The sequence below is a fragment of the Xenopus tropicalis genome, chromosome 4 (assembly GCF_000004195.4).
Source record: "Xenopus tropicalis strain Nigerian chromosome 4, UCB_Xtro_10.0, whole genome shotgun sequence".
NCBI classification, from domain to species: Eukaryota; Metazoa; Chordata; class Amphibia; order Anura; family Pipidae; genus Xenopus; species Xenopus tropicalis.
The window spans coordinates 17,702,141-17,728,018 of record NC_030680.2 but is presented as its reverse complement, the minus strand read 5'-3'; the positions used below and the strand labels follow the sequence as shown (position 1 = coordinate 17,728,018).

The window sequence follows — 25,878 nt, the reverse complement described above, 5'->3', positions numbered from 1 at the left end:
CCGAGGCAGTCTGTCCAGTGGCGCCAAATTTGCATATAGGTTAGCAGTTTCCCTCTTTTGTCCAGTATAGTCCGCTCTAAAGCAGCAGTATCATCCATGGCTTTTTTCCACTCCTGCGATTTAGGGGGTGTCTGGTCCTTCCAGTGCAAGGTGAGTATTCTCCTGGCATGGAACATGGCTTTTAATATAAACAATTTTGTATGATTGTCCAGAGTATCGTTTAGGTCTACTGTTAATAAGCAGTTTCTAGCAGTACCCTCTGCCCAGCCCGGGATTGCACTTGCTGGCGACTTTAACGAGGTAACCTACCCAAACATAGACCGGCAAACAAGCCCTTGAGCTCACACGCATGCAAAAGAACAAACATTACTTTGCAAAACTAATAGACAAAGCAAAAATTTGATATAAAAGCCAACAAAGCCGACACAATAATGGCACGACAGCTATCAAACAAATTCCACAGATCCCCCTTTACCCAAATCAGACTGAAAGATGGATCTCTAACAGGAAATCCTGATCACATTGCACAAGAATTTGCCATTTATTACCAGACACTATATCAAAAATACAAGGACCTAAGCCCAAACCGCCTACAAAAGTTCTTAAATCAGGCAAATATACCTTCACTAACACTCCAACAGAAAACATTAATGTCAGAACCAATTTTCTCAGAAGAAATTAAGGAAGCTATAAAACAACTGAAAATAAGCAAATCCCCAGGCCTCAATGGGTTTTCGGGGAAATACTACAAATTGTTTGCCCCCAAATTAATTCCTTGGCTGCATTTACTGTTTTAACGATATAATGACAACCAAAGGTCATTTCACCATAGATGACCTGCAAGCACAAATTGCTGTTATACCAAAACCAGATAAAGATCACACTAACTGCAAAAACTTCTGCCCCATATCGATATTAAACCTAGATATCAAACTCCTACCTAAAATCATAACATCGGTTCTTAGGACAACACATACATAAGGATCAATCTGGATTCATCCCAAAAAGACAGGTCACCGACAACATCCCCAAGATTATAAATCTCACACACATAGCAAAAACAAAAGACGTTCTCTCCATGCTTCTATCATTAGACCTAGAAAAAGCATTTGATTCAGTTTTCTGGAATTATCTGAAGCAGGTGTTAATTGCCTACAACCTTTCTCTCTGTCGTTAAGGCCCTTTATAATTCCCCCATAGCTAAAGTAAGTCATATGGGTTTCTTGTCAGATGCATTTAATATAAGCAGAGACACCAAACAGGGGTGCCCCCTGTCACCCCTGCTATTTGCACTAGCTATTGAGCCTCTAGCTCAAACTCTAAAGCTGAACAAAAAGATCTCGGGCATAATAACAGGGGACTCCGAATACAAATGTTCACTGTATGCCGATGATATAATAATGCCATTGTCTAAACCCATGACTTCTCTCCCAATCAACCCCTCTAAGTCAGTAGCCTTTAGCATAAATCTCCAACCCCATCTCAAAAAATTACTGGAAATTAATTTTGAACTTAATGTCAAAGCAAAACTATTAAATATTTAGGAGTACAATTATCAGCCAATTATAAATCTTTAGCTAAAGATAATTATTCCAAAATAAAACAAAAGATTTTAAATATAGTGAAGTCTTGGGAAAAATGTAAACTGTCTTGGCTTGGGAGAGTAACAGCACTGAAAATGTCAGCCCTACCCTAGTTACTTTATCTACTACTCCCAACTTCCCCCCCAAAGAATATATAGAGAAAATGCAAAAAACTTTCACTAAGATTGTATGGAATGGGAAAAGACCACAAATTAACTTTACCACAGCTTGTCGCAACCGACACAAAGGAGGTCTAATTAATACCATGGCACCTATCAGAAGAAAAACCATTATGGGCTACAATTGAACAAAATTCCCTACCGAATATACCTTTAGGGAATATATTCTGAACTACCCAATCCATCCTTCTTTCAGATACAAAATAACCCAATAGTAACTCACCTAGTAAAACTCTGGGACAGATCAAAGGAGCCCTACAAACTCTGCTCTCCTGCCACAAGCCTTATTAACAACGTGGACTTGAAACCAGGCCAATCATCGGCAAGATTCCATCAAGTTCAACCCTTCCAAGTAAACCCAGCACACACAACCTATACTTACCAATCTATACACTCACATCCATAAACTATATATACAAACATTAATACTGACTGTAGATATTAGTATCACAATAGCCTTGGAAACTATGCTTGTTCAAGAACTCATCCAGGCCCCTCTTTAAGGCATTAACAGAATCTGCCATTACAACATCACTAGAAAGGGCATTACACAGCCTCACTGCCCTCACCATGGAAAACCCCCTACGCTGCTTTAAATGGAAGCTCCGTTCCTCTAATCTAAAGGGGTGACCTCTGGTGCGTTGATTGTTTTTATGGGAAAAAAGAACCCCCCCCCATCTGCCTATAATCCCCTCTAATGTAAGTACATTAGTACAGAGTAATCATGCAAGCGCCTCTTTTCCAGAGAAATCAACCCCAAAGTCATAACTTAAATCTTCCATCCCTTTTTACTAGTTTAGTTGCACATCTCTGCACTCTCTCCAGCTCATTAATATCCTTCTTAAGGACTGGAGCCCAAAAGTGCACTGCATACTCAAGGTGAGGCCTTACCAGGGACCTATAAAAAGGCAAAATTATGTTTTCATCCCTTGAGTCAATGCCCTTTTTTATACAAGACAGCGCTTTATTTGCTTTAATAGCCACTGAATGACATTGCCTGGAATTAGACAACTTGTTATCTACAAAAACCCCTAGATCCTTCTCCATTAAGGATACCCCCCAACACACTACCATTCAGTAGATAGTTTGCGTTTATATTATTTCTACCAAAGTGCATAACTTTACACTTGTTAACATTAAACCTCATTTTCCAGTTTGCTGCCAAGTTTTCCAATTTTGTCAAATCACTCTGCAAAGCGGCAGCATCCTGCATGGAAATAGAAACAGTACTCACTATGCCAACCTCCAGGTCATTAATTAACAAAAAAAAAGGAAAGGACCAAGGACTGACCCCTTCGGTACTCCACTAACAACACTGGTCCAATTAGAAAATGTTCCAATTACCACCACTCTTTGTAATCTATCCTTAAACCAGTTCTCTATCCAATTACAAATATTATGTTGTAGGCCAATATTCCTCAATTTGATCATTAACCTTCTGTGAGGTGCTGTATCAAACGCTTTAGCAAAGTCCAACTGGATGACATCAACTGCCATTCCAGCATAAAGGTTCCAGCTCACCTCCTCATAAAAAGCGACTGACTTAGTCTGGCAAGATCTGTTACGCATAAAACCATGTTGGCAAAAACTTAATTAGTATTCAAAATTTTCAAGTACCCTATCCCTTATTACCCCTTTCAAAACATTTCCTACTACTGAAGTCAGACTAACAGGCCTATAGTTTCCAGGCTGAGAATGGGATCCCTTATTAAATAATGGCACCACATTAGCAATTAGCCAGTCTCTCGGCACCATACCATACCACAATGAATCCTGAAAAAAATAGAGTAATGTCAAGGAACATTGAGCTGCACTGAATGGTTTGCAAGGATTGAAAAGTTAGCAGGAGCTTATTTTCTGCACTGTCTTTCAAATACCATGTAGCATTCAAAGTATTTACTTTGCCTTGTAGAGAGTCAATTTTGTGGGTTAAATGAGCTTTTCTGAGGCATTCGCGTTATTTGCTTCTGTTTGCCGGTTTGCTCTTTAAAGCGTTTAAAGCACATGTTACTGCAAGTGCTCTGATTGGTTTGCAAGCATGAAACGTTAGCAGGAGCTTATTTTCTGCACTGTCTTTCAAATGCCATGTAGCATTCAAACTATTTACTTTGTCCTATAGATAGTCAAATTGGTGTGTTAAATGAGCTTTTCTGAGGCATTCAGGTGATTTGCTTCAGTTTGCCGGTTTGCTCTGTAAAGCGTTTTAGCCCATGTTACTGCAAGTGCTCTGATTGGTTTGCAAGCATGAAAAATCAGCAGGTGCTTATTTTCTGCACTGTCTTTCAAATGCCATGTAGCATTCAAACTATTTACTTTGTCCTATAGATTGTCAAATTGGTGTTTTAAATGAGTTTTTCTGAGGCATTCAGTTGATTTGCTTCAGTTTGCCGGTTTGCTCTGTAAAGCGTTTTAGCCCATGTTACTGCAAGTGCTCTGATTGGTTTGCAAGCATGAAACGTTAACAGGAGCTTATTTTCTGCACTGTCTTTCAAATGCCATGTAGCATTCAAACTATTTACTTTGTCTTATAGATAGTCAAATTGGTGTGTTAAATCAGCTTTTTTTTCAAATGAGCTTTTCTGAGGGATTCAGGTGATTTGCTTCAGTTTGCCGGTTTGCTCTGTAAAGCGTTTTAACACATGTTACTGCAAGTGTTCTGATTGGTTTGCAAGCATGAAACGTTAGCAGGAGCATGTTATCTGCACTGTCTTTCAAATGCCATGTAGCATTCAAACTATTTACTTTGTCTTATAGATAGTCAATTTGGTGTGTTAAATGAGCTTTTCTGAGGCATTTGCGTGATTTGCTTCAGTTTGCCGGTTTGCTCTGTAAAGCGTTTTAGTTCAGGTTACTGCAAGTGCTCTGATTGGTTTGCAAGCCTGAAACGTTAGGAGGAGCTTATTTTCTGCACTGTCTTTCAAATGCCATGTAGCATTCAAACTATTTACTTTGTCTTTTAGAGAGTCAATTTGGTGTGTTAAACAAGCTTTTCTGAGGCATTCGCGTGATTTGCTTTAGTTTGCCGGTTTGCTATGTAAAGCGTTTTAGCCCATGATACTGCAAGTGCTCTGATTGGTTTGCAAGCATGAAACGTTAGCAGAAGCTTATTTTCTGCACTGTCTTTCAAATGCCATGTAGCTTTCAAACTATTTACTTTGTCTTATAGTCAATTTTGTGTGTTAAATGAGCTTTTCTAAGGCATTCGCGTGATTTGCTTCAGTTTGCCGGTTTGCTCTGTAATGCGTTTTAGCCCATGTTACTGCAAGTGCTCTGATTGGTTTGCAAGCATGAAACGTTAGCAGCAGCTTATTTTCTGCACTGTCTCTCAAATGCCATGTAGCATTAAAACTATTTACTTTGTCTTATAGAGAGTGAATTTGGTGTGTTAAATGAGCTTTTCTGAGGCATTCGCGTGATTTGCTTCAGTTTGCCGGTTTGCTCTGTAAAGCTTTTTAGTTCAGGTTACTGCAAGTGCTCTGATTGGTTTGCAAGCATGAAACGTTAGCAGGAGCTTATTTTCTGCACTGTCTTTCAAATGCCATGTAGCATTCAAACTATTTACTTTGTCTTATAGAGAGTCAATTTGGTGTGTTAAATAAGCTTTTCTGAGGCATTCGCGTGATTTGCTTTAGTTTGCCGGTTTGCTCTGTAAAGCGTTTTAGTTCATGTTACTTCAAGTGCTCTGATTGGTTTGCAAGCATGAAACGTTAGCAGGAGCTTATTTTCTGCACTGTCTTTCAAATGCCATGTAGCATTCAAACTATTTACTTTGTCTTATAGACAGTCAATTTTGTGTGTTAAATGAGCTTTTCTGAGGCATTCGCGTGATTTGCTTCAGTTTGCCGGTTTGCTCTGTAAAGCGTTTTAGCCTATATTACTGCAAGTGCTCTGATTGGTTTGCAAGCATGAAACGTTAGCAGGAGCTTATTTTCTGCACTGTCTTTCAAATGCCATGTAGCATTCAAACTATTTACTTTGTCTTATAGATAGTCAATTTTGTGTGTTAAATGCGCTTTTCAGAGGCATTTGCGTGATTTGCTTCAGTTTGCCGGTTTGCTCTGTAAAGCGATTTAGTTCATGTTACTGCAAGTGCTCTGATTGGTTTGCAAGCATGAAACGTTAGCAGGAGCTTATTTTCTGCACTGTCTTTCAAATGCCATGTAGCATTCAAACTATTTACTTTGTCTTATAGATAGTCAATTTTGTGTGTTAAATGAGCTTTTCTGATGCATTCGCGTGATTTGCTTCAGTTTGCCGGTTTGCTCTGTAAAGCGATTTAGTTCATGTTACTGCAAGTGCTCTGATTGGTTTGCAAGCATGAAACGTTAGCAGGAGCTTATTTTCTGCACTGTCTTTCAAATGCCATGTAGCATTCAAACTATTTACTTTGTCTTATAGACAGTCAATTTTGTGTGTTAAATGAGCTTTTCTGAGGCATTCGCGTGATTTGCTTCAGTTTGCCGGTTTGCTCTGTAAAGCGTTTTAGCCTATATTACTGCAAGTGCTCTGATTGGTTTGCAAGCATGAAACGTTAGCAGGAGCTTATTTTCTGCACTGTCTTTCAAATGCCATGTAGCATTCAAACTATTTACTTTGTCTTATAGACAGTCAATTTTGTGTGTTAAATGAGCTTTTCTGAGGCATTCGCGTGATTTGCTTCAGTTTGCCGGTTTGCTCTGTAAAGCGATTTAGTTCATGTTACTGCAAGTGCTCTGATTGGTTTGCAAGCATGAAACATTAGCAGGAGCTTATTTTCTGCACTGTCTTTCAAATGCCATGTAGCATTCAAACTATGTACTTTGTCTTATAGATAGTCAATTTTGTGTTTTAAATGTGCTTTTCAGAGGCATTTGCGTGATATGCTTCAGTTTGCCGGTTTGCTCTGTAAAGCGTTTTAGAACATTTTACTGCAAGTGCTCTGATTGGTTTGCAAGCATGAAACGTTAGCAGGAGCTTATTTTCTGCACTGTCTTTCAAATGCCATGTAGAATTCAAACTATTTACTTTGTCTTATAGATAGTCAATTTTGTGTGTTAAATTAGCTTTTCTGAGGCATTCGCGTGATTTGCTTCAGTTTGCCGGTTTGCTCTGTAAAGCAATTTAGTTCATGTTACTGCAAGTGCTCTGATTGGTTTGCAAGCATGAAACGTTAGCAGGAGTTTATTTTCTGCACTGTCTTTCAAATGCCATGTAGCATTCAAACTATTTACTTTGTCTTATAGACAGTCAATTTTGTGTGTTAAATGAGCTTTTCTGAGGCATTCACGTGATTTGCTTCAGTTTGCCGGTTTGCTCTGTAAAGCGTTTTAGCCTATATTACTGCAAGTGCTCTGATTGGTTTGCAAGCATGAAACGTTACCAGGAGCTTATTTTCTGCACTGTCTTTTAAATGCCATGTAGCATTCAAACTATTTACTTTGTCTTATAGACAGTCAATTTTGTGTGTTAAATGAGCTTTTCTGAGGCATTCGCGTGATTTGCTTTAGTTTGCCGGTTTGCTCTGTAAAGCGTTTTAGTTCATGTTACTTCAAGTGCTCTGATTGGTTTGCAAGCATGAAACGTTAGCAGGAGCTTATTTTCTGCACTGTCTTTCAAATGCCATGTAGTATTCAAACTATTTACTTTGTCTTATAGACAGTCAATTTTGTGTGTTAAATAAGCTTTTCTGAGGCATTCGCGTGATTTGCTTTAGTTTGCCGGTTTGCTCTGTAAAGCGTTATAGTTCAGGTTACTAAGAGTGCTCTGATTGGTTTGCAAGCCTGAAACGTTAGCAGGAGCTTATTTTCTGCACTGTCTTTCAAATGCCATGTAGCATTCAAACTATTTACTTTGTCTTATAGACAGTCAATTTTGTGTGTTAAATGAGCTTTTCTGAGGCATTCGCGTGATTTGCTTCAGTTTGCCGGTTTGCTCTGTAAAGCGTTTTAGCCTATATTACTGCAAGTGCTCTGATTGGTTTGCAAGCCTGAAACGTTAGGAGGAGCTTATTTTCTACACTGTCTTTCAAATGCCATGTAGCATTCAAACTATTTACTTTGTCTTATAGAGAGTTAATTTGGTGTGTTAAATAAGCTTTTTTGAGGCATTCGCGTGATTTGCTTTAGTTTGCCGGTTTGCTCTGTAAAGCGATTTAGTTCATGTTACTGCAAGTGCTCTGATTGGTTTGCAAGCATGAAACGTTAGCAGGAGCTTATTTTCTGCACTGTCTTTCAAATGCCATGTAGCATTCAAACTATTTACTTTGTCTTATAGATAGTCAATTTTGTGTGTTAAATGAGCTTTTCTGAGGCATTCGCGTGATTTGCTTCAGTTTGCCGGTTTGCTCTGTAAAGCGTTTTAGTTCATGTTACTGCAAGTGCTCTGATTGGTTTGCAAGCATGAAACGTTAGCAGGAGCTTATTTTCTGCACTGTCTTTGAAATGCCATGTAGCATTCAAACTATTTACTTTGTCTTATAGAGAGTCAATTTGGTGTGTAAAATAAGCTTTTCTGAGGCATTCGCGTGATTTGCTTTAGTTTGCCGGTTTGCTCTGTAAAGCGTTTTAGTTCATGTTACTGCAAGTGCTCTGATTGGTTTGCAAGCATGAAACGTTAGCAGGAGCTTATTTTCTGCACTGTCTTTCAAATGCCATGTAGCATTTAAACTATTTACTTTGTCTTATAGATAGTCAATTTTGTGTTTTAAATGTGCTTTTCAGAGGCATTTGCGTGATTTGCTTCAGTTTGCCGGTTCGCTCTGTAAAGCGTTTTAGAACATGTTACTGCAACTGCTCTGATTGGTTTGCAAGCATGAAACGTTAGCAGGAGCTTATTTTCTGCACTGTCTTTCAAATGCCATGTAGCATTCAAACTATTTACTTTGTCTTATAGACAGTCAATTTTGTGTGTTAAATGAGCTTTTCTGAGGCATTCACGTGATTTGCTTCAGTTTGCCGGTTTGCTCTGTAAAGCGTTTTAGCCTATATTACTGCAAGTGCTCTGATTGGTTTGCAAGCATGAAACGTTACCAGGAGCTTATTTTCTGCACTGTCTTTTAAATGCCATGTAGCATTCAAACTATTTACTTTGTCTTATAGACAGTCAATTTTGTGTGTTAAATGAGCTTTTCTGAGGCATTCGCGTGATTTGCTTTAGTTTGCCGGTTTGCTCTGTAAAGCGTTTTAGTTCATGTTACTTCAAGTGCTCTGATTGGTTTGCAAGCATGAAACGTTAGCAGGAGCTTATTTTCTGCACTGTCTTTCAAATGCCATGTAGTATTCAAACTATTTACTTTGTCTTATAGACAGTCAATTTTGTGTGTTAAATAAGCTTTTCTGAGGCATTCGCGTGATTTGCTTTAGTTTGCCGGTTTGCTCTGTAAAGCGTTATAGTTCAGGTTACTAAATTTTTAAAGTGCGTATTTTATGCAATCATGGGGATTTTAATCCGCCAACCATTAGGTTATACATTATTGCCTTTTGTTTTCTACCTCCATATCTGATAATTCAGCCCTGAATGTCAGTGGAGGGAACAAACGAAAATTGGTTACGTGTACGTGGTTTGTGTACTATAGATGAATGATTTGTGTGATTAGAGACCTGATGGTAAAAGAACAATACAATCCGGAAACATTTTACTCCCCTCAGGGAGAACAGCGGCAGTAATGTTAGTATATTAGTATACAGGGACACTGGTACGTATTACAACTATATCAAACCTTATAAAAATGGCTGCATAAATTCTACTTATAGGAAGATCTATTAATCTATGTAAGAAAATGGTCTGCGTGTAACTTAATCAGGGCAACTAATATAGCAAGGAACTGTACTAAAGGGTTGTGTACCAAAGAAATGCATTGTTTTCTGCATTTTTTACATTTTCAGAGAAGCACACCAACTACTGTGAGTACAATGTCTTTGTCAGATACCATTCAAATTGTCTATTGTGGTAAATATAAATGCTATTGATGTGTTTAAAACATTAGTTTTGGGATTATTGTGTCCTTAATATAATAAACTTGAACATTAAATGGACTCCATGTTTATTGCTTATGCCTGTTTTTAATCAAGTGTATTGGTTCCATGTAGATATAAATATATTATACATTTTAAAAGCAATAGCTGCAGTTTTTTTCCAGTTGTCTTTTATTATTAAAGTTACCCTTTACAGTTCAGCTTCAGTATGTTATAGATCACTGTATTCTAAGCAGTTTTGAAGCTGGTCTTCATTTCTTATTTATCTGCCTTTCTCTTTGACCTTTCATTAACAACACATTTAAAATGCTATCTATGGAGAGTGATCCCAGAAAACAAGACTTTAATAAATTAGATTTCTGGTAATTTTTTTTTTCATTTTTGTTTTGTTTTATTTAGGCCCTGTCTAATTATTTTTCCCTTATAAAAGAACTAAACCCTAAAAATGAATGTGGCTAGAAATGCTATCTTTTATTTATTTTGAACTTCACTTTCAGCATATCTATACTAGCAATGATCCGGGCCTTTATAGTTGTCACAGGAGCTCCCCATCTTGGATTTTTTAAGGAGTGTCACTGGCACTGCACATGCTCAGTGGGCTCTGGCCAGTTATTGCGAAGCTAAGCTTAGGGGTCATTGCAAATTATCAAGCAGAAAATGAGATTGGCCTGTAATAAAAGATGAAGCTACAGGGCTGATTATTCAGTTCTGATGCAGACTGCAGTGGTTTGAGCTGCCATGTAATGTGAACCTAAGTGAAATACTTATCAGCCTTATATGGTGCCATTTATATTATATAAATGGTGAGTGGGCCCCTAAGCTCAGTTAAGTGCCAGCAGCCCAGAGCATGTGCAGTGAATTAGCAGAAAGAAGATGAGGGGGCTACTGGGGGCCATCTTAGGGGGCACTGATCTTCCCTGCTAAAGAGTTGTGGGGGCCTTGGACTGGAACAGAAGCCCCAAACAGAATGTGCAGCATTTCTGCCCTATTTCTTAGTTAAGGTTTAGTTCTCCTTTAGGGCCAATGGCACATTGTTTGATCTGTACCCTTCCTCTCCCTGAATGCCCAGGATTAGCCCATCATTGCACACACACTGCAGATGTCTGCATGGAAACATTAAATTATGAATTTTCATGACAAAATGTGCTGTAGGGCTGATCCTGTGCATGTTGGCACACACGCATTCAGGGAGACCAAGGCAAGGGACCACCTTTCCCCCCCGCTGGTCACCAGTGCGTCATTAGCCAAAAACCACTCACAAGGTAATCTGTTGTTTCAAAGGCAAATTTTAGAAATGGTCAACAACATTTTTTTAAAAGTCCTCTGAGAAAACAACTAGACCAACCGCAGCCCATGTACATAATAGCAAAAGCGGAAGCTGGACCTTTAACTGTTTTCATTTCCTTGTATATCCGTGGCAATATTACTGGTGCTCCAAGTTGCAGTGCCTGCACGCTTGCTCTGGAACTGCCTTTCTGAGCTCCCTGTAAAAATGCACAGAATTGTTCAAGAGTTTGTCATGTATTGTCAATATTTTGCAGTCGTATCTAGTATGGAGAATCTTTCAGAATTTTTTTTATCTGAAACCAATTAAAATGGTATAAATATGTCCCCATTCCCCTATTCTACTCACTATTGCATATCTCTACCCATTATTAGAGTAATGGGAACAGGGATCCTTATTGTTTGGAACCCTACAGTCATTTGTATGTGTTCTTCTGGCCTGTAAAGCAATGTTTCTCTCCTCTCTAATTACAATCTGTCTCTCTGACAAGTAATGTAAAGGCAGTGCTGCTCAGAACCATCACGAAACATGAGAACTGGCTATAGGGGGGTGTTAATTCACCTTAAAGGGGTTGTTCAACATTGAGTTTAGTTTTAGGACGATGTAGAGAGTATATTTCTGAGACAGTTTGCGATTGGTCTTCATATTTTTTATTTTAGTTTTTTTATTATTTCGCTTTTTGTTCAGAAATCTCTCTAGTGTGAAATTTCAGCAGCTATCGGGTTGCTAGGGTTCCAGTTGCTTTGCCAACCAGATAGTGGTTGAGAGAGAGAGGACTATGAATAGAAGAGGAACGGAATAGTAAGATAAGTAATGAAAAGATCAATCACAGATCAAGTTTGTTTTCTTCTGGGGTCAGTGACCTCCATTTCATAGCTGGAAAGAATCAGAAGAAGACGGCAAATAATTCATAAACAATGAAAAATAAATAATGAAGTCAAATTAAAATTGTTTAGAACTGAACATTCTATGACTTATAAAAAGTTAATTTAAAGGTGAGCCCCCCTTTAAAGGAACAGTTCAGTGTGAAAATGAAACTGGATAAAATAGATAGACTGTCCAAAATGAAAAAAAAAAAAAAAATTTCTAATTCCTACAGATGTCTAACATAATGACGCAGAACACTAACTAAGAGGTTAGAGAGCTGAAAGCAGGAAGTAGTCAGTGACTTTAGGGGGACCACATGGGACATTATTGTTCAGTTAGTTTGTGAGCCCGCAGGTCAAATGCAAACTAACAGCAGTTTTGTCCCATATGCCCCCCGCAAGTCACTGATTGGTCTCTAAATATCGGCTTAGAGGGTTGTAAAAGGAGGAAGTAGTGTTCTGGCTATTATGTTTAGACATCTGCCTGCTCCAGTCCTTATAGATTACATTTTAGCCTAACTATGTATATTAGAAATAGGTGGTGAGAGGCAGCTAAAGGCATTTAGATGGCAACTATTATTCCTTTGTGTGTTGGTCAAACAGCACATTTAGCATCAGGCTAAGGCTTTCAGCACCATTTTTGATAACCAAGGATTTGGAGCAGGGGTGGCCAGACTCGGTCGCGATCGACCGGACTGACACGGAATGCGGAAGTGTGGCGTGAATGCGTACGTAGGCGATGCAGCGTATGTAAGCATTCACGCAGAAATCCACTGGGGATCGACTGGTGGACCGCGATCGACGTATTGGCCACCCCTTATTTGGAGCAATCATATAATACTCCGTTATATTATCCCTACTGCAGATCCTGATGCACAAAAACTGCAGAATTAACTAGGATGCACCGAATCTACAACTGATTTAGCCCAATGCGGAAACGAATCAGAACTCTTATTTGTATAGGTTACATTTGAGTAGAGTTAAACTGCTGCGCAGAATCCTTTGGGAACAGATATATACCGGTTTAATTTGTCTGGCGTATAAAGGCACCTCAATGTAATGGTTCAGATTTGGTTTGGACAAACAGCTGTGTCCGAATCCTGCAAAAAGTTCTCTAATTCAGCTCAATCCTGAAATTTGTATTTGATTTGGGGGAACCCTGGGGAAAAATAACATTTTATTAAAAGCATGTTTAAGTTGGCCTTGCATGAAAAACTTTGAGTTGAAGAAGGGCATCCTTAACCAATTTTCTGTTCAATTTCACTACAGGTAAAAGCTAAAAATGATGACAAAGTTGAAAAGGTGAGTGTCCAGAGAACCTACTGCCTCGTACATGTATTTATACAATAATACGGTCCATCCAGTAAAACTGCCCATAAACAGGTGTGTGAGGTACGGCCTTCCCCCTGCATGGCCAGATGGGCTACTGTTTGTCTGATATCTTCAGCTGCTCCACTGTAATAAACAGTGTATATACATGCACATAATATGTCTGGGGAGCTCATACATGTGAAGAAAGGATTCACCATGAAATGCTACAGGTATGGGACCTGTTATCCAGAATGCTCGGGGCCTGGGGTTTTCCAGATAAGGGATATTTCCGTAATTTAGATCTCCATACCTAAATCTGCTAAAAAATAATTTAACCATTAAATAAACCCAAAAGGATTATTTTGCCTCTAATAAGGATTAATTATATCTTAGTCGGGATCAAGTACAGGTACTGTTTTATTATTACAGAGAAAAGGGAATGATTTAACCATTAAATAAACCCAATAGGGCTGTTCTGCCCCCAATAAGGGGTAATTATATCTTAGTTGGGATCAAGTACAGGTACTGTTTTATTATTACAGAGAAAAGGGAATCATTTAACCATTAAATAAACCCAATAGGGCTGTTCTGCCCCCAATAAGGGGTAATTATATCTTAGTTGGGATCAAGTACAGGTACTGTTTTATTATTACAGAGAAAAGGGAATCATTTAACCATTAAATAAACCCAATAGGGCTGTTCTGCCCCAATAAGGGGTAATTATATCTTAGTTGGGATCAAGTACAAGTACTGTTTTATTATTACAGAATAAAAATAATCATTTTTAAAAAAGTGAATTATTTCCTTAAAATAGAGTCTGTGGGAGATGGCCTTTCTGTAATTTGGAACTTTCTGGATAACAGGTTTATAGTATATTTTAAGTATATTTAAAAAAAAAAAAAAGAAATGTTAAATCCATAGAAAAGGAAACATACGTAGCATCTAGGGAACATATGGTTCCCATTAATATTTTTGTTCTGCAGCTTTCCAGTTTGGAATGTAAGGGTCTCATTTAAAGGGGCAGTATACACCTATGTACAACTATTTTCTTCATAAGCAAAAGGAATAGTGCTAAAAATTCATTCTAAATTCATTCATTCTAATTTACTTTAATTACATTTTTTTAATTCATTCATTCATTCATTCTAATTTAATTACATTTTTTTTTAGTAAAATGTATTTTGCTTTCACTCTTCCTATCTTAATATTAATTAGTTCAGTTAGTTTAACTCAGATACCGAACCTGGTCTCTTAACCCTTAGTTGTGACTGTTTTGTCTTACAACTAAACAGTAGTCCATTATGCAGGGGGATTATCTTCCTTGCAAGGACAAGGCATGGAGTGGCTCCTTTTTTATTGTCTAGAAATAACAATGCATAGGCTTTACACAATTAATACAATAGGTAAAAAGTATGTTCAGCACAAGGCCTTTTCATTGGCCTTATTTCAAAAAAGGAGTAAGCTGCCCATGTAAGAATTCCCTCTGACTATCAATGTTTATTTTAGTGATTCCCCGACTATCCGCTTGTGATCAACGTGGTGTTAAATTGTGAATAGCATCTTGTTGCTCATCAGAGCCCAAGTTGTTACTCTTAACAAATATATGGGCAAAGGTATGTGGGCACATCTTCCCAACATCTCATTCCAAAACCAATAGGTCTTAATATCAAGTTGGTCCTTGCTTTGCTGCTCTGTTGCTCCCCTGTTCTTATTAAAAGGAAGGCTTTTCAATAGATGCTCCATCATTGTTGGTAGGGTTTGTTTCTATCCATACTTAAGAGGCTGGGTGCTGATGTTGGGATCAGGCCTGAATAGGGATTCCAGTTAAGTTCAGAGGTGTTCAGTGGGTTGAGTTCAGGGCTCTGTGTCAAGTTCTTTCACTCCTGTCTTAGCAAACCCCTCTGTATGGGCCTGACTCTGTGCCTGGGGGCATTATAGTGCTAAAATAGAAATAGGACCTTCCCCAAACTGTTGCCACAAAGTAGGAAGCACAAAGGAATGTCATTGTATGAGGCAGGGGTATGTGAGTTAGCAATGATGGCTGTGACTTAATTAGCCAATTCCAGTAATTAGAAGGGGTGTCAGGATGGTTTTGGCCATGTAGAGTAGTAGGTTCACCTTATGAAAACATGGCTGTTTCGGGTACTACAAGAACTAAAGGGTATATATTTCTCCAAAATGTTAGCCAACAGAACCCCCTCTTTGGGTGGGGGAAAAAATTCTGCCACTGACTTGACTGGAGCCTCAGCCGTTGTGCCCCAAACTTGTTGTTCAGCAGGTTAGGAGACCATTTGGGGCACAACTCCCCAGAACTTAAGTTGCTCATTTTATCTGTGGGTCCAACATTTTATTGAACCGTGGACTTGGGAAAGATTTTGTAAAAAGTAATGAAAAGGTTTGTTGTACCCTATATACACCATATGGGCAAAATTATTCATGCATTCCTTCTGATTACTGGAATTTAAAGGTTCTACACCCAAAAACAATTTTTTTTTCATGATGAAAATAGAATATATAAGCTGCTTAGAATTATATTACTAAAACTGACACAGGTGCTGCTACATTATCCAGTGTAATTCTTAAAGGAACAGTAACACCAAAAAATAAAAGAGCTTTAAAGTAATAAACATATAATGCACTGTTGCCCTGCACTGGTAAAATTGGTGTGTTTGCTACAGTAACACTACTATAATTTATATAATAAGCTGCTGTGTAGCCCCGGGGGCAGCCATTCAGGCTGGAAAAAAGGAGAAAAGGCACAGGTTTGCTTAGCAGATAACAGACAAGTTCTGTAGAATACAATAGTGTTTTATCTGTTATCTGCTATGTGCCTGTGCCTTTTCTCCTTTGAATGGCTGCCTCCATGGCTACACAGCAGCTTAATATATAAATTATAGTAGACTTTCTGAAGTAAACACACAACTTTTACCAGTGCAGGGCAGCAGCACATTATATTTTAGTTACTTTTATACACTTTCATTTTTTGGTGTTACTGTTCCTTTAACAACTCCATGCTTCCTACATTGGTCCCATTTCAGCAGGAAGATAACCCATCGTGTAAAACAAGACTCATACAGAATGGGTTTGCTGAGATGGGAGTGGAAGAATTTTTATGTTCTATACCATATATGTCAAACACAAGGCCCGGGGGCCAAATCCGGCCCCCCTGGCTGTTTTATGTGGCCCTTGGTGACTGTGTCTGACCATCCAGCCTGATCATTTTCCTCACATAGTAACTAAGACTAAGGGGTATATTTATCATGCTGTGTAAAAAGTGGAGTGAAGCATTACCAGTAATGTTGCCCAGGGCATCCAATCAGTAATCAGATTTCAATAGTAGCAAAGCATCTATTGGCTGCTATGAGCAACATCACCAGTAATGTCTTACTCCACTTTTTACACATTGTGATAAATATACCCCTTAGTATCTTACTAAGTATATTTATAAAAAATTTGGCCCGCAACTTAGCCTGTGTTTTAGATTTCGGCCCCCTTATGTGATTGAGTTTGATACCCCTGTATCTATACAGAAATCCCAAATTGGCTCAGATGTGAGCCAGACCTGATCCCTAACATTAGTGCCAATTTTCTTAGGTATGAATGGAGGCAAATCCCATTTTACAATGGAAAGAAGAAGAGTAGAGGCTGTTTAAGCAACAAAGAGAGGTCCAACTATGTAGTAATACAGAGCAGAAAGCAGATTCATTCGAAGTTTTTAATGATTTCACTTACTTATCAGAACCTGCCCTACTCATCTTTCAATTGGTCATTAAGACATTATCTAGGCTGCTAAGGTCCAAGGTGCCCTGACTTAAAATTCCAAAGCGAGAGCTGCAGAAAAATATACATTTACAGAAATGCCTGCATTAACAAAGATACTGTATTTTCACGTTACGTTATCGCCAGTGGGAAAAGAATATTTGCAGACAAAGTGCAGCTGGCAGGGAAGGGTTAATTCTAAGGGCAAGCAGTTTCAACAATAAAGACAAAAAATCCCAAATATAGCTTTACTTAGCTCAGTTTGAGCTGTTGCAAAATATTCCATTATCTGTATATGGTTTATAGGCATTGGTGTCTAATAATATCCCTATTTTATGGGGGGATTATTCACTAACATATTTTAAATTTAGGTTTGCTACCCATAATATTAGGGTACTTGCAAGCTACAATAATATTATACCAAAGCCTTACTATATGGTGTGGGCTAATCTCTGTTTCCTACTGGTTATCTCGCATCCAGCAACATTTATTCTAATGACTAGAGCTCCAGTGCTGTTAGCTTGAGGGGCCTTCCCCGTGTGTACATTGGACCAGAGGCAAACTATCATTGGAAAAAGAAATCACCTATGTGCTTCAAAGTAAAACCGAGCATTTAGAGATTAGCATGGCACTGTATCTGTAGCCCATTGGCACCCTAATATCTGCATACTAGGCAACCAGCTGCTTGAAATGGGATTGTCTGGCTGCCTCTCTACCCCCAATGTGTCTGTGCCAGGGGAGTGACCCCGTTTGAATCTGTAACTATATATGCTGTGTATCCCAATGAGTCGTGCTGCCCCAAATGATGTAGGTTTTGCTGCAATTTCATAATCACCAGCTCAAACCAGAGATTCCAAATACCCACTACTTCTATAACACACACATCAAACTTTTAAGGGTCTAAAGTTTTCTCCTCCAATTCTGTCCACAGCTGTTCCAGAGGTGCCTCATGAAAGTCTTGCACATAGATCTGTGGAAATGCTATGTGTCCTATGTGCGGGAAACCAAAGGGAAACTGCCAAGTTACAAGTAAGTAATAGGCTACAAAAATACTACGGTTTTCTTTCCTCCTGCCATGGGCTATATTTGCAACACTGACACCAAACAAATACAAGTCTTAGTTTTGTTTGGTTAGTTTAGCTTTCCTTCTGTACTGTAGCCCTCATTCTTGTTTTAGTACCGTCATAGTACTGTGCTTATCTGGTGTCTAAGTCTTTTCGCTATGGGGACCCTGGAGATACCACCAAGTCCAGGGAAGATTTCAGCCGTCTGGCAGCCGGGTAACATACTGAATCAACTGGAATTCAATGGCAATGAGCCACCTGAAAATGTAAATGTGCCCCTTTTTGGTTATCAGAAAATCACCATATTCCACCATAATCGGTTACTAATTTGTCATTCCGGCCAAGCACCGTGCGTGGCTTCTGTAAATTGCAACTATAGCCTGTCTGTAAATAGGGTTTACATTATTTTGTTTCTCTGTAAATGTTTAGTAAAATATTGACACCTGTTATTCTGCAGAGGGAATGAGATATGTATCTTTATATTGCAAAGCAACCAGCTAAATCTCATACACAGGCTCCAATGAAACAGTGGCCTCTGGTGGAAAAAGTCATCTGCCCTCCATTTTAGAGACCTGAAACTCCCTTCACTAATACAGGGCTGACTGCGTTAGACAGTGCTGTATTAGTAATGCGTGGGGCGCATAGGCATTCCCCCTTCTGTCTTGTACATTTTGCCTCATTCAGAAGCATAAGGTACAGAGCAGCAGGAGGTGTGACCTGCGTTGGAGCTAGTGGCGCCTTCTGGCCCTGCGCTCGTCACTGAGCTCTGGATTTTTCATCTGGCACTCAATGCAGAGTGTGACGCGAAGGGGGACACCTGGCACTACTTTGTGCTCTTGCATTTGTGCCCCCAGGGGTCATGAATGACTTTTTCAGAACCTTTTTGTGTTCAGAACACCCTACATGTGTCGCACCGTGACTTGATGCATGTCACTTCCAACTGACATAAGGGAGGAACTCTGCAAATGCCTTGCATTTTTTGGGCAAAAGGTAGAGGATGACCTGCATAGTTTCCATCTGATGCCAGTGGGTGATGTTAGTGCTTCAAAACAGCCAACATGGCTCTTTTTTTACTTGGGGACAGTGAGCACAGTTGGTTTCCTCACTGGCACAGAAACAGTTAAAAGACACTCAAATACAAACTTTGCCCTACTTCATCTGTCCGTCATTTGCCAGGACTGTATTAATGTCAACCTCTTTTTCACCCAGGATAGCCAGCCATTAAAGAGAGGGAGAGGTTCCGTATTGTGCCTCAGAGGCTATGAATCTTGCCCCTTTGTATACCAATGCTAATAATTTATTCTGCTTTTTCTTCTAGGGAGAAAATGGCACAGGCGTATGACTTTGCGCTTGATAAAATTGGCATGGAAATCATGTCCTATCAGGTAACTCCTTGTTCTTTTCTCAAGTCATTGCCTTATGGCTAGGGCTCCGCCTAGGCTAACGTTGCTGTTCTTCTCTCTGCAGATATGGGTCGACTACATCAATTTCCTGAAAGGAGTGTAAGTGAATGTGGAAAGCTTGATCTGCAAAAATCCCTTACTCACATTTCTTAAACCGGCTAACTCAGCTGAGCTTCTGTCTGGCTATGAGGTTTCAGGGCAAGTAGTTGAGTTATTTGCTCAAAGTTTGCCTGTTGGTCAGTAGCAGACACTGAGCTTTCCAGCTTGTCTAGTTCTCCTATTACATTCTGCAAAGCTCCATGTTCCAGACAGCAACATTAGGAACACAGTAAGTTCTGGTATCTTGGAGCAATGGCTGCGTTAAACCAAAATACCTAAATAGCATCACACAGCTATAGTTTAGCAAGCACACACTTGTTTAATGGCAGCTGCTGAGTAGCAGAAATTCAAATTTAGGCTACAGCCACATGGGTCTGATTCTCAGCCTGCGAATAAACCACATAAAGGTAAAACGTATAAAGCCTCTGGCTCCAATTATTTTTTGAATATGCCTGGGTGAAGACACCCAGAATGGATTCACTTCCTAAATCAGCACCATATGCTTGCGCTTGGGCCGGTGCAGTGGTTTCGGGTGCAGACGCATCTACAAAAAAGCCTGTTTGTAGTGTAGCCTTTGGCTATGTAGAATTAAAATGCAATTTTAGCCGCTCAAGCTCACCACTGCTACCAATGGGAGAGAGTGCTGCATGTGCCTAGGCTTTCCATACTCCCTCAAAATGTCAAATTGGAAAAAAGTGGGCAGCAACACTGTCTTCCAATAAAGATAAAACATTTTTTGTTCTGCTAGAAAACAAGGCCCGGTCTGCTCTCCACTTTTTTCCCAATTTCACAGGCCAAGAAACCATGTGTCTGCTTCAGTGTGCAGAATGGTGATCTGCACCCAGAGACGCTGTGCTGGCCAAGTAGTCAGAACCACCTTTCCGAATTTCCACTGGGAAACACGAAAGGGGAAATTAATGGATTTAAAATATATACAACAAAAAAGAAGCAGAAAGCTAATGGGGAAAAATCCCATTATTTGTGGTGTACTACTTTAAAACAGTACTTTTGAAGAAAATAATGCCATCTGATAAAAAAATGCCCAAAATTCCTTGCCACTGCCTGCCCATCCAAATGCCAGTCTGCAAACACCATGAGCTGCTTGAAATGCAAAATGCCAGGCTAAGTACAGAGCTGCCGGCTTAGTTTTTCCCAAATAATTTCCTAAATATAAAACTGACAACAGAATGTTTGACTGTCACTAAATAATAAAGGGTGAAACAAAGAATATGTTTCCTAGCTTTATACCTATAAAACAATATGCTTGAATGTCTCTATATCGTCTTTATTTTTGGCATATAGTGAAGCTGTGGGATCTTATGCTGAGAACCAAAGGATTACGGCCGTCCGCAGAGTTTACCAGCGAGGCTGTGTCAACCCCATGATTAACATCGAACAGCTTTGGAGGGATTACAACAAGTATGAAGAGGTAAATTGCATAATTTAAAGCTCTACGCCCAGAATCGGGGCAAATATAGTAAGAGAGAAACAAAAGCCCTTTTTTTGTATGAGTGCAATCAAAACGAGCGAGCAGTCCTCTAAGAAGCCTTTGTATATTGAACTGACCCTTAACTCATAGCCTAACTGGCTGCAGCTGGGGAACGGGAGGGATTTATATAGAGGGCTTCTCTGCTGATTTGTCTTACCTTTGTAGGGCAAAGAAGAAAATAGTGACTACCTTCATTCTTAGATTTTGCTTTGTTAAATGCAAGAAATAACAAATAAAATTAGATATTTCTTAATTAATACAAAAGGCAAAACAATGTCAGCACATTCACAGCAAGCCGATTCATTGCACTAGTGTCGAAAAGGGGAGTACACTGCCTCTTAAAGGCATTAAAAATGGAAATGGAAATAACTCTCTAAATATTCTTTAGGGTATCAACATCCATTTGGCAAAGAAAATGATTGAAGACAGAAGTAGAGATTACATGAATGCAAGAAGAGTTGCAAAGGTAATCCCAGCTGTTTCAGTGGATGGGCGGTTTATTTTATTTTATTCTGATCAAGTTTGAATTTACTGAGCTTTGTGCTCTGTGTGTCTTACAGGCTAGGAGACATGATATATATATATTTAATTATTGGTCTACAATCACTGCTGTATGTTCCATTCAGTTCCGTTATTGCTAGCAAGTGATAACTGATTTGTTAGGCCACAAATGTTATTGCAGTATAAAAAAAACACTGGTATGGAATCTGTTATCTAGAATGCTGGGGACTTGGGGTTTTCCTGTTAACAGGTCTTTACATAAGTTGGATCTCCATACCTGCTTAAATTCTTTTTCAGCTTTTTCTTTATTACTTAGTAAAAGGAAATCATTTTTTAACATTAGAATTATTTGCTTATAATGGAGTCTATGAGAGATAGCCTTCCCATAATTCGGAACTTTCTGGATAAAAAAAATCCCATACCTGTATTACACATTACCCTAACAATGGCTTCAGTGTCATTTAAGACTTAGCAGTCAAGGCAATACTAGTAGAATCGGCTTATCTCTTGTGTGACTGTATAAATGTATTTTGATTAAGGAATATGAAACGGTGATGAAAGGTCTGGATCGCAATGCTCCTTCCGTGCCTCCTCAAAACACACCCCAGGAAGCACAGCAGGTGGAAATGTGGAAAAAATATATACAGTGGGAGAAGAGTAACCCTCTGCGAACAGAGGACCAGACCCTAATAACAAAAAGAGGTAAAGTAACTTACAGCAGTGACTGGTTTGGAGCACTTTCCCACCCACCCACCCACCAATATATTGTTATATAAGCAACGTTTGTATTTATTTTGCAGTTATGTTTGCATATGAGCAGTGTTTGTTGGTACTGGGACATCATCCGGACATCTGGTATGAAGCCGGACAATACCTTGAACAATCTAGCAAGCTGCTTGCTGAAAAAGGGGTATGTGATTGGTTGGACTCAAGCTTATAGTACTGTTAACTGTCATTATTCTCTTTTTAGTTAACTGAATTCATTTACATGGTACTGATGATACTAATGTATGACAGATATCTTCATTCCGCTGGGAAGTACTGGTCTAAGTTGGCCACTCACAGGCTAGTGAGCGTTTCATTTGACCAAGCATTTGAATTTCCAAACAACACTGATTCCAAACAACACTTATTCATCCTTTGGTTCCAAATATTGGATATGAAAGTAGGGATGGGTGGCCTGGCCCTATCAGTTGGGTCTGACGCAGCTCCATACACCTGTTGATGGGAAGAACTAGCAAAAGAATCTACTGTCTGACAGACTGACTTATTTATAATAGGATCATTTTGTCAACACTACCTTACAAAGGCCCATATATAATGCAATGATGTAACGTTAAAGCTGAAATCAAACCCAATGTCGGGTCGTACAGCTGTGTGTGTGGCCAGCTTCACATGGGTCAGTTCAACTCTATCAGTCTGCGCTTCTCTTGATGGCTCCAGTTTTAAGGTTTTACATTTCTTCCTATCACAGGACATGAACAACGCTAAACTGTTCAGCGATGAAGCTGCCAATATCTATGAGCGGGCAATCAGTACACTTCTAAAGAAAAACATGTTGCTGTATTTTGCCTACGCAGACTACGAAGAGGTCAGTATCTGTATTGGAGATTTACATGAACAGAAAGGACACGTTCTCTTGCAAAGAATAACATGGTTTTTAATAAATAGTTAAGGTTTATATAAAGTTGCTGGACATTAGGAATATTAGTGCGTCTATTTTATTTTAAGTTAGTTAGACATGGCGACTTTAATCTTCTACTATTTCTGTCATTAATACTCAACAGCAGCCCCAATGGGGCACCATAGCGTATTTACTCCAGCTTCACTCATAAATGCTGTGGTACCTGCCTGATGGCTCTGAGTTGTTCCAAAGGGCTGTATGTTTCCATTTCACAGAAAAGGAAATAGTCGCTTGCAGGAAATGTTCATTTTTTCACAACAGTTTTCTCGGTGAAGACCACGTTGGTCAAAACATCATTTATTTAAGTTTTCAGGCTATGCAGATGTTTGATATCTTGTATAGTTTGCCTATATATAGCTATTCCATATTTGCAATCTCTTGTAAACCTATATATTAAAAGTAATCATCAGCCATCAATATTATTTTATACAATCCTTGCTGATGTGCTGACATCTGATTGGTTAAGTCCCCACCCTCGGAACGTCTATTTATAGACCTGCCCCTCACCTGCCCCATCTGATCTGATGTCACAGAGGAGGCGGGGCATGCCTGTGCCTATAAATAGACACTGCCAGAGCCGGAAGTTTGCTAGGAGAGCTGAGGGCATCAAATCTGGGAGAATGATTTTCAAGAAAGCCAGGGAAGATCCCAGGACCCGTCATCACGTTTACGTCACTGCAGCCTTAATGGAGTATTACTGTAGCAAGGTGAGAGTAAATATACATTGTTTAACCTTCTCTTGGATCAGGGGCCCACCACTTGCAGTCCCGTAACGGCCATGGGAAATGATGTATCAGTCATGCTGTGGGCTGGGTCTAGGCTCCCCTCCTAATAACAATGTACCAGTCACTGGCAAATAGTGCTGCATTTCATCAATATGTAAGTGCCTCACATCTTGTGCTGGCAATTGGCTGTGTTTTGTTCACGGCAACAGGAATGTGTGCAAAGCCTTTGACATGTTATACAACATTTTATAACTGATCATGAAAACAGAATCTCTATAATCAAAGACATTGTTTTAAAAGTTTTACTTTATCTTAATCCAGGATACATCGGTGGCCTTCAAGATTTTTGAGTTAGGACTAAAGAAATATGGAGACATCCCTGAATATGTCCTTGCCTACATAGATTATTTGTCTCACCTTAATGGTAAGTTACGTGAATACATTTTATTTATTGTAAAAGTGTAATGGTTTGTTCGCTTATGTCTTTGCAAAAGCTCTTACCACTTTCTATAATTGTATTAAACACAGGCCTCTCTATACACCACTGTAATAAATGTGTATTTCAAATAAAGGGTAACTGATCCTCTCTGTTCGTTTTTTTTTTCTAAAAGAGCACCACTTATAATGCTTGCAGCGCTCACTTCCCAGTAAATATGTGGTTTAAGAAGGTTGTTTATATGACTAACCTAAATGTTTGTAGCCTTAGGTGACAAAATATATTTTACTGGCCCCTTTAAAAGTTCTGGAGCTACTGCCTGTAAGTTTGTATGTGACAGGTTAGTGCTGGGCGGTATACCGGTTTAACCGGTATACCGTTTTTTAAAAAAAAAAACGATATGGTTTTTAAACATACCGCTACACCGGTATGCGCGCCTCCTGCTATTTTTCTTCAATTATATCCGGGTTGCGCCCGTGCGCATGTGACGTCAGCGCGCATGTGACGTCAGCGCGCATGCGACGTCGCTAGGACGCATCGCTGGAGGAACCACAAGTTGGGTAAGTTCTGCTGGGGGGTTGTGGTTGGAGTTGTGTGGGGGGGGTGTTGGGGTTGTGGGGGGGGTTGGGGGGGTTGTGGGGGGGGGTGTTGGGGTTGGGGGGGGTCGGGGTTGTGGGGGGGTTGGAGTTGTGTGGGGGGGTTGGAGTTGTGGGAGGGGGGTTGGAGTTGTGGGAGGGGGGTGTTGGGGTTGTGGGGGGGTGTTGGGGTTGTGGTTGGGGGGGTTGGGGTTGTGGGGGGCACCAATATTTATTATTTATTTTTTATTTATATACCGTCAAATACCGTGATACCGATATAATTTTGAAAAATACCGTGATATAAATTTTTGGTCATACCGCCCAGCTCTATGACAGGTCACATTTACTTACCTAAATGTGTGAAATAGAATGTTATATGTATATGTTTAGTAATTTAGGTGTGGTTTTATGATAAGTTAAATAATATTAAACGAATCCTAAATATTTTTTTTCAGTGGACAATAACACAAGAGTATTATTTGAACGAGTTTTAACATCAGGAAGTTTGCCTCCCGAAAAATCAGGGTGAATATGAATATAAACTTCGTATATGGAAGGCCAGTCATAGAAACTGCAGTGAGAGACGACAGTCTCAAGTCACGAACCTTCCCCTGCGCAGCCTTAAGCCTTTTGCTCTACACTGTCATGTAACACAGACTGCAGGGTTTATTTTATGATCCCTTTCCCAGTGCAGCATAAAAGCTTTACACAGTGGAGCCCTAAGCAGGCCTGTACCCTCAGCTATATCATGGGAAACATCATATATTTATATGGTAGAATTCCAATAAAACTCTATTCAGTTCATACACTGCCCCTGTGCAAGTTTTGCTTCTCTTGCAACAGTATTGCCATTCCCCTGCTCAGATTAAATCCTGCCTGCTCATGGCTCAGGCTTCATCCCCGTGCAAGTGTACAAGGACAACACAGGGGAAGAGGAAAGTGAAGAGGGATGGGAAGAACAGCA

The 25,878-nt window shown here is 39.5% G+C and overlaps 1 protein-coding gene across 1 annotated transcript in view; it reads left to right on the top strand.

The window, feature by feature from the left end:
- LOC108647437 (cleavage stimulation factor subunit 3-like) overlaps positions 1-25,878 on the top strand; it is a 59,853-nt gene that overhangs the window by 30,633 nt on the left and 3,342 nt on the right. Inside the window, exons 2-13 of the mRNA XM_031900516.1 lie at positions 13,135-13,167; positions 17,867-17,964; positions 19,318-19,384; positions 19,467-19,501; positions 20,804-20,930; positions 21,379-21,456; positions 22,031-22,193; positions 22,292-22,401; positions 22,966-23,082; positions 23,709-23,882; positions 24,222-24,324; positions 25,370-25,439. Coding sequence (XP_031756376.1) covers positions 17,885-17,964; positions 19,318-19,384; positions 19,467-19,501; positions 20,804-20,930; positions 21,379-21,456; positions 22,031-22,193; positions 22,292-22,401; positions 22,966-23,082; positions 23,709-23,882; positions 24,222-24,324; positions 25,370-25,439 — 1,124 coding nt within the window. The 5' untranslated portion in view covers positions 13,135-13,167; positions 17,867-17,884. The remainder of the gene's footprint in view (positions 1-13,134; positions 13,168-17,866; positions 17,965-19,317; positions 19,385-19,466; positions 19,502-20,803; positions 20,931-21,378; positions 21,457-22,030; positions 22,194-22,291; positions 22,402-22,965; positions 23,083-23,708; positions 23,883-24,221; positions 24,325-25,369; positions 25,440-25,878) is intronic.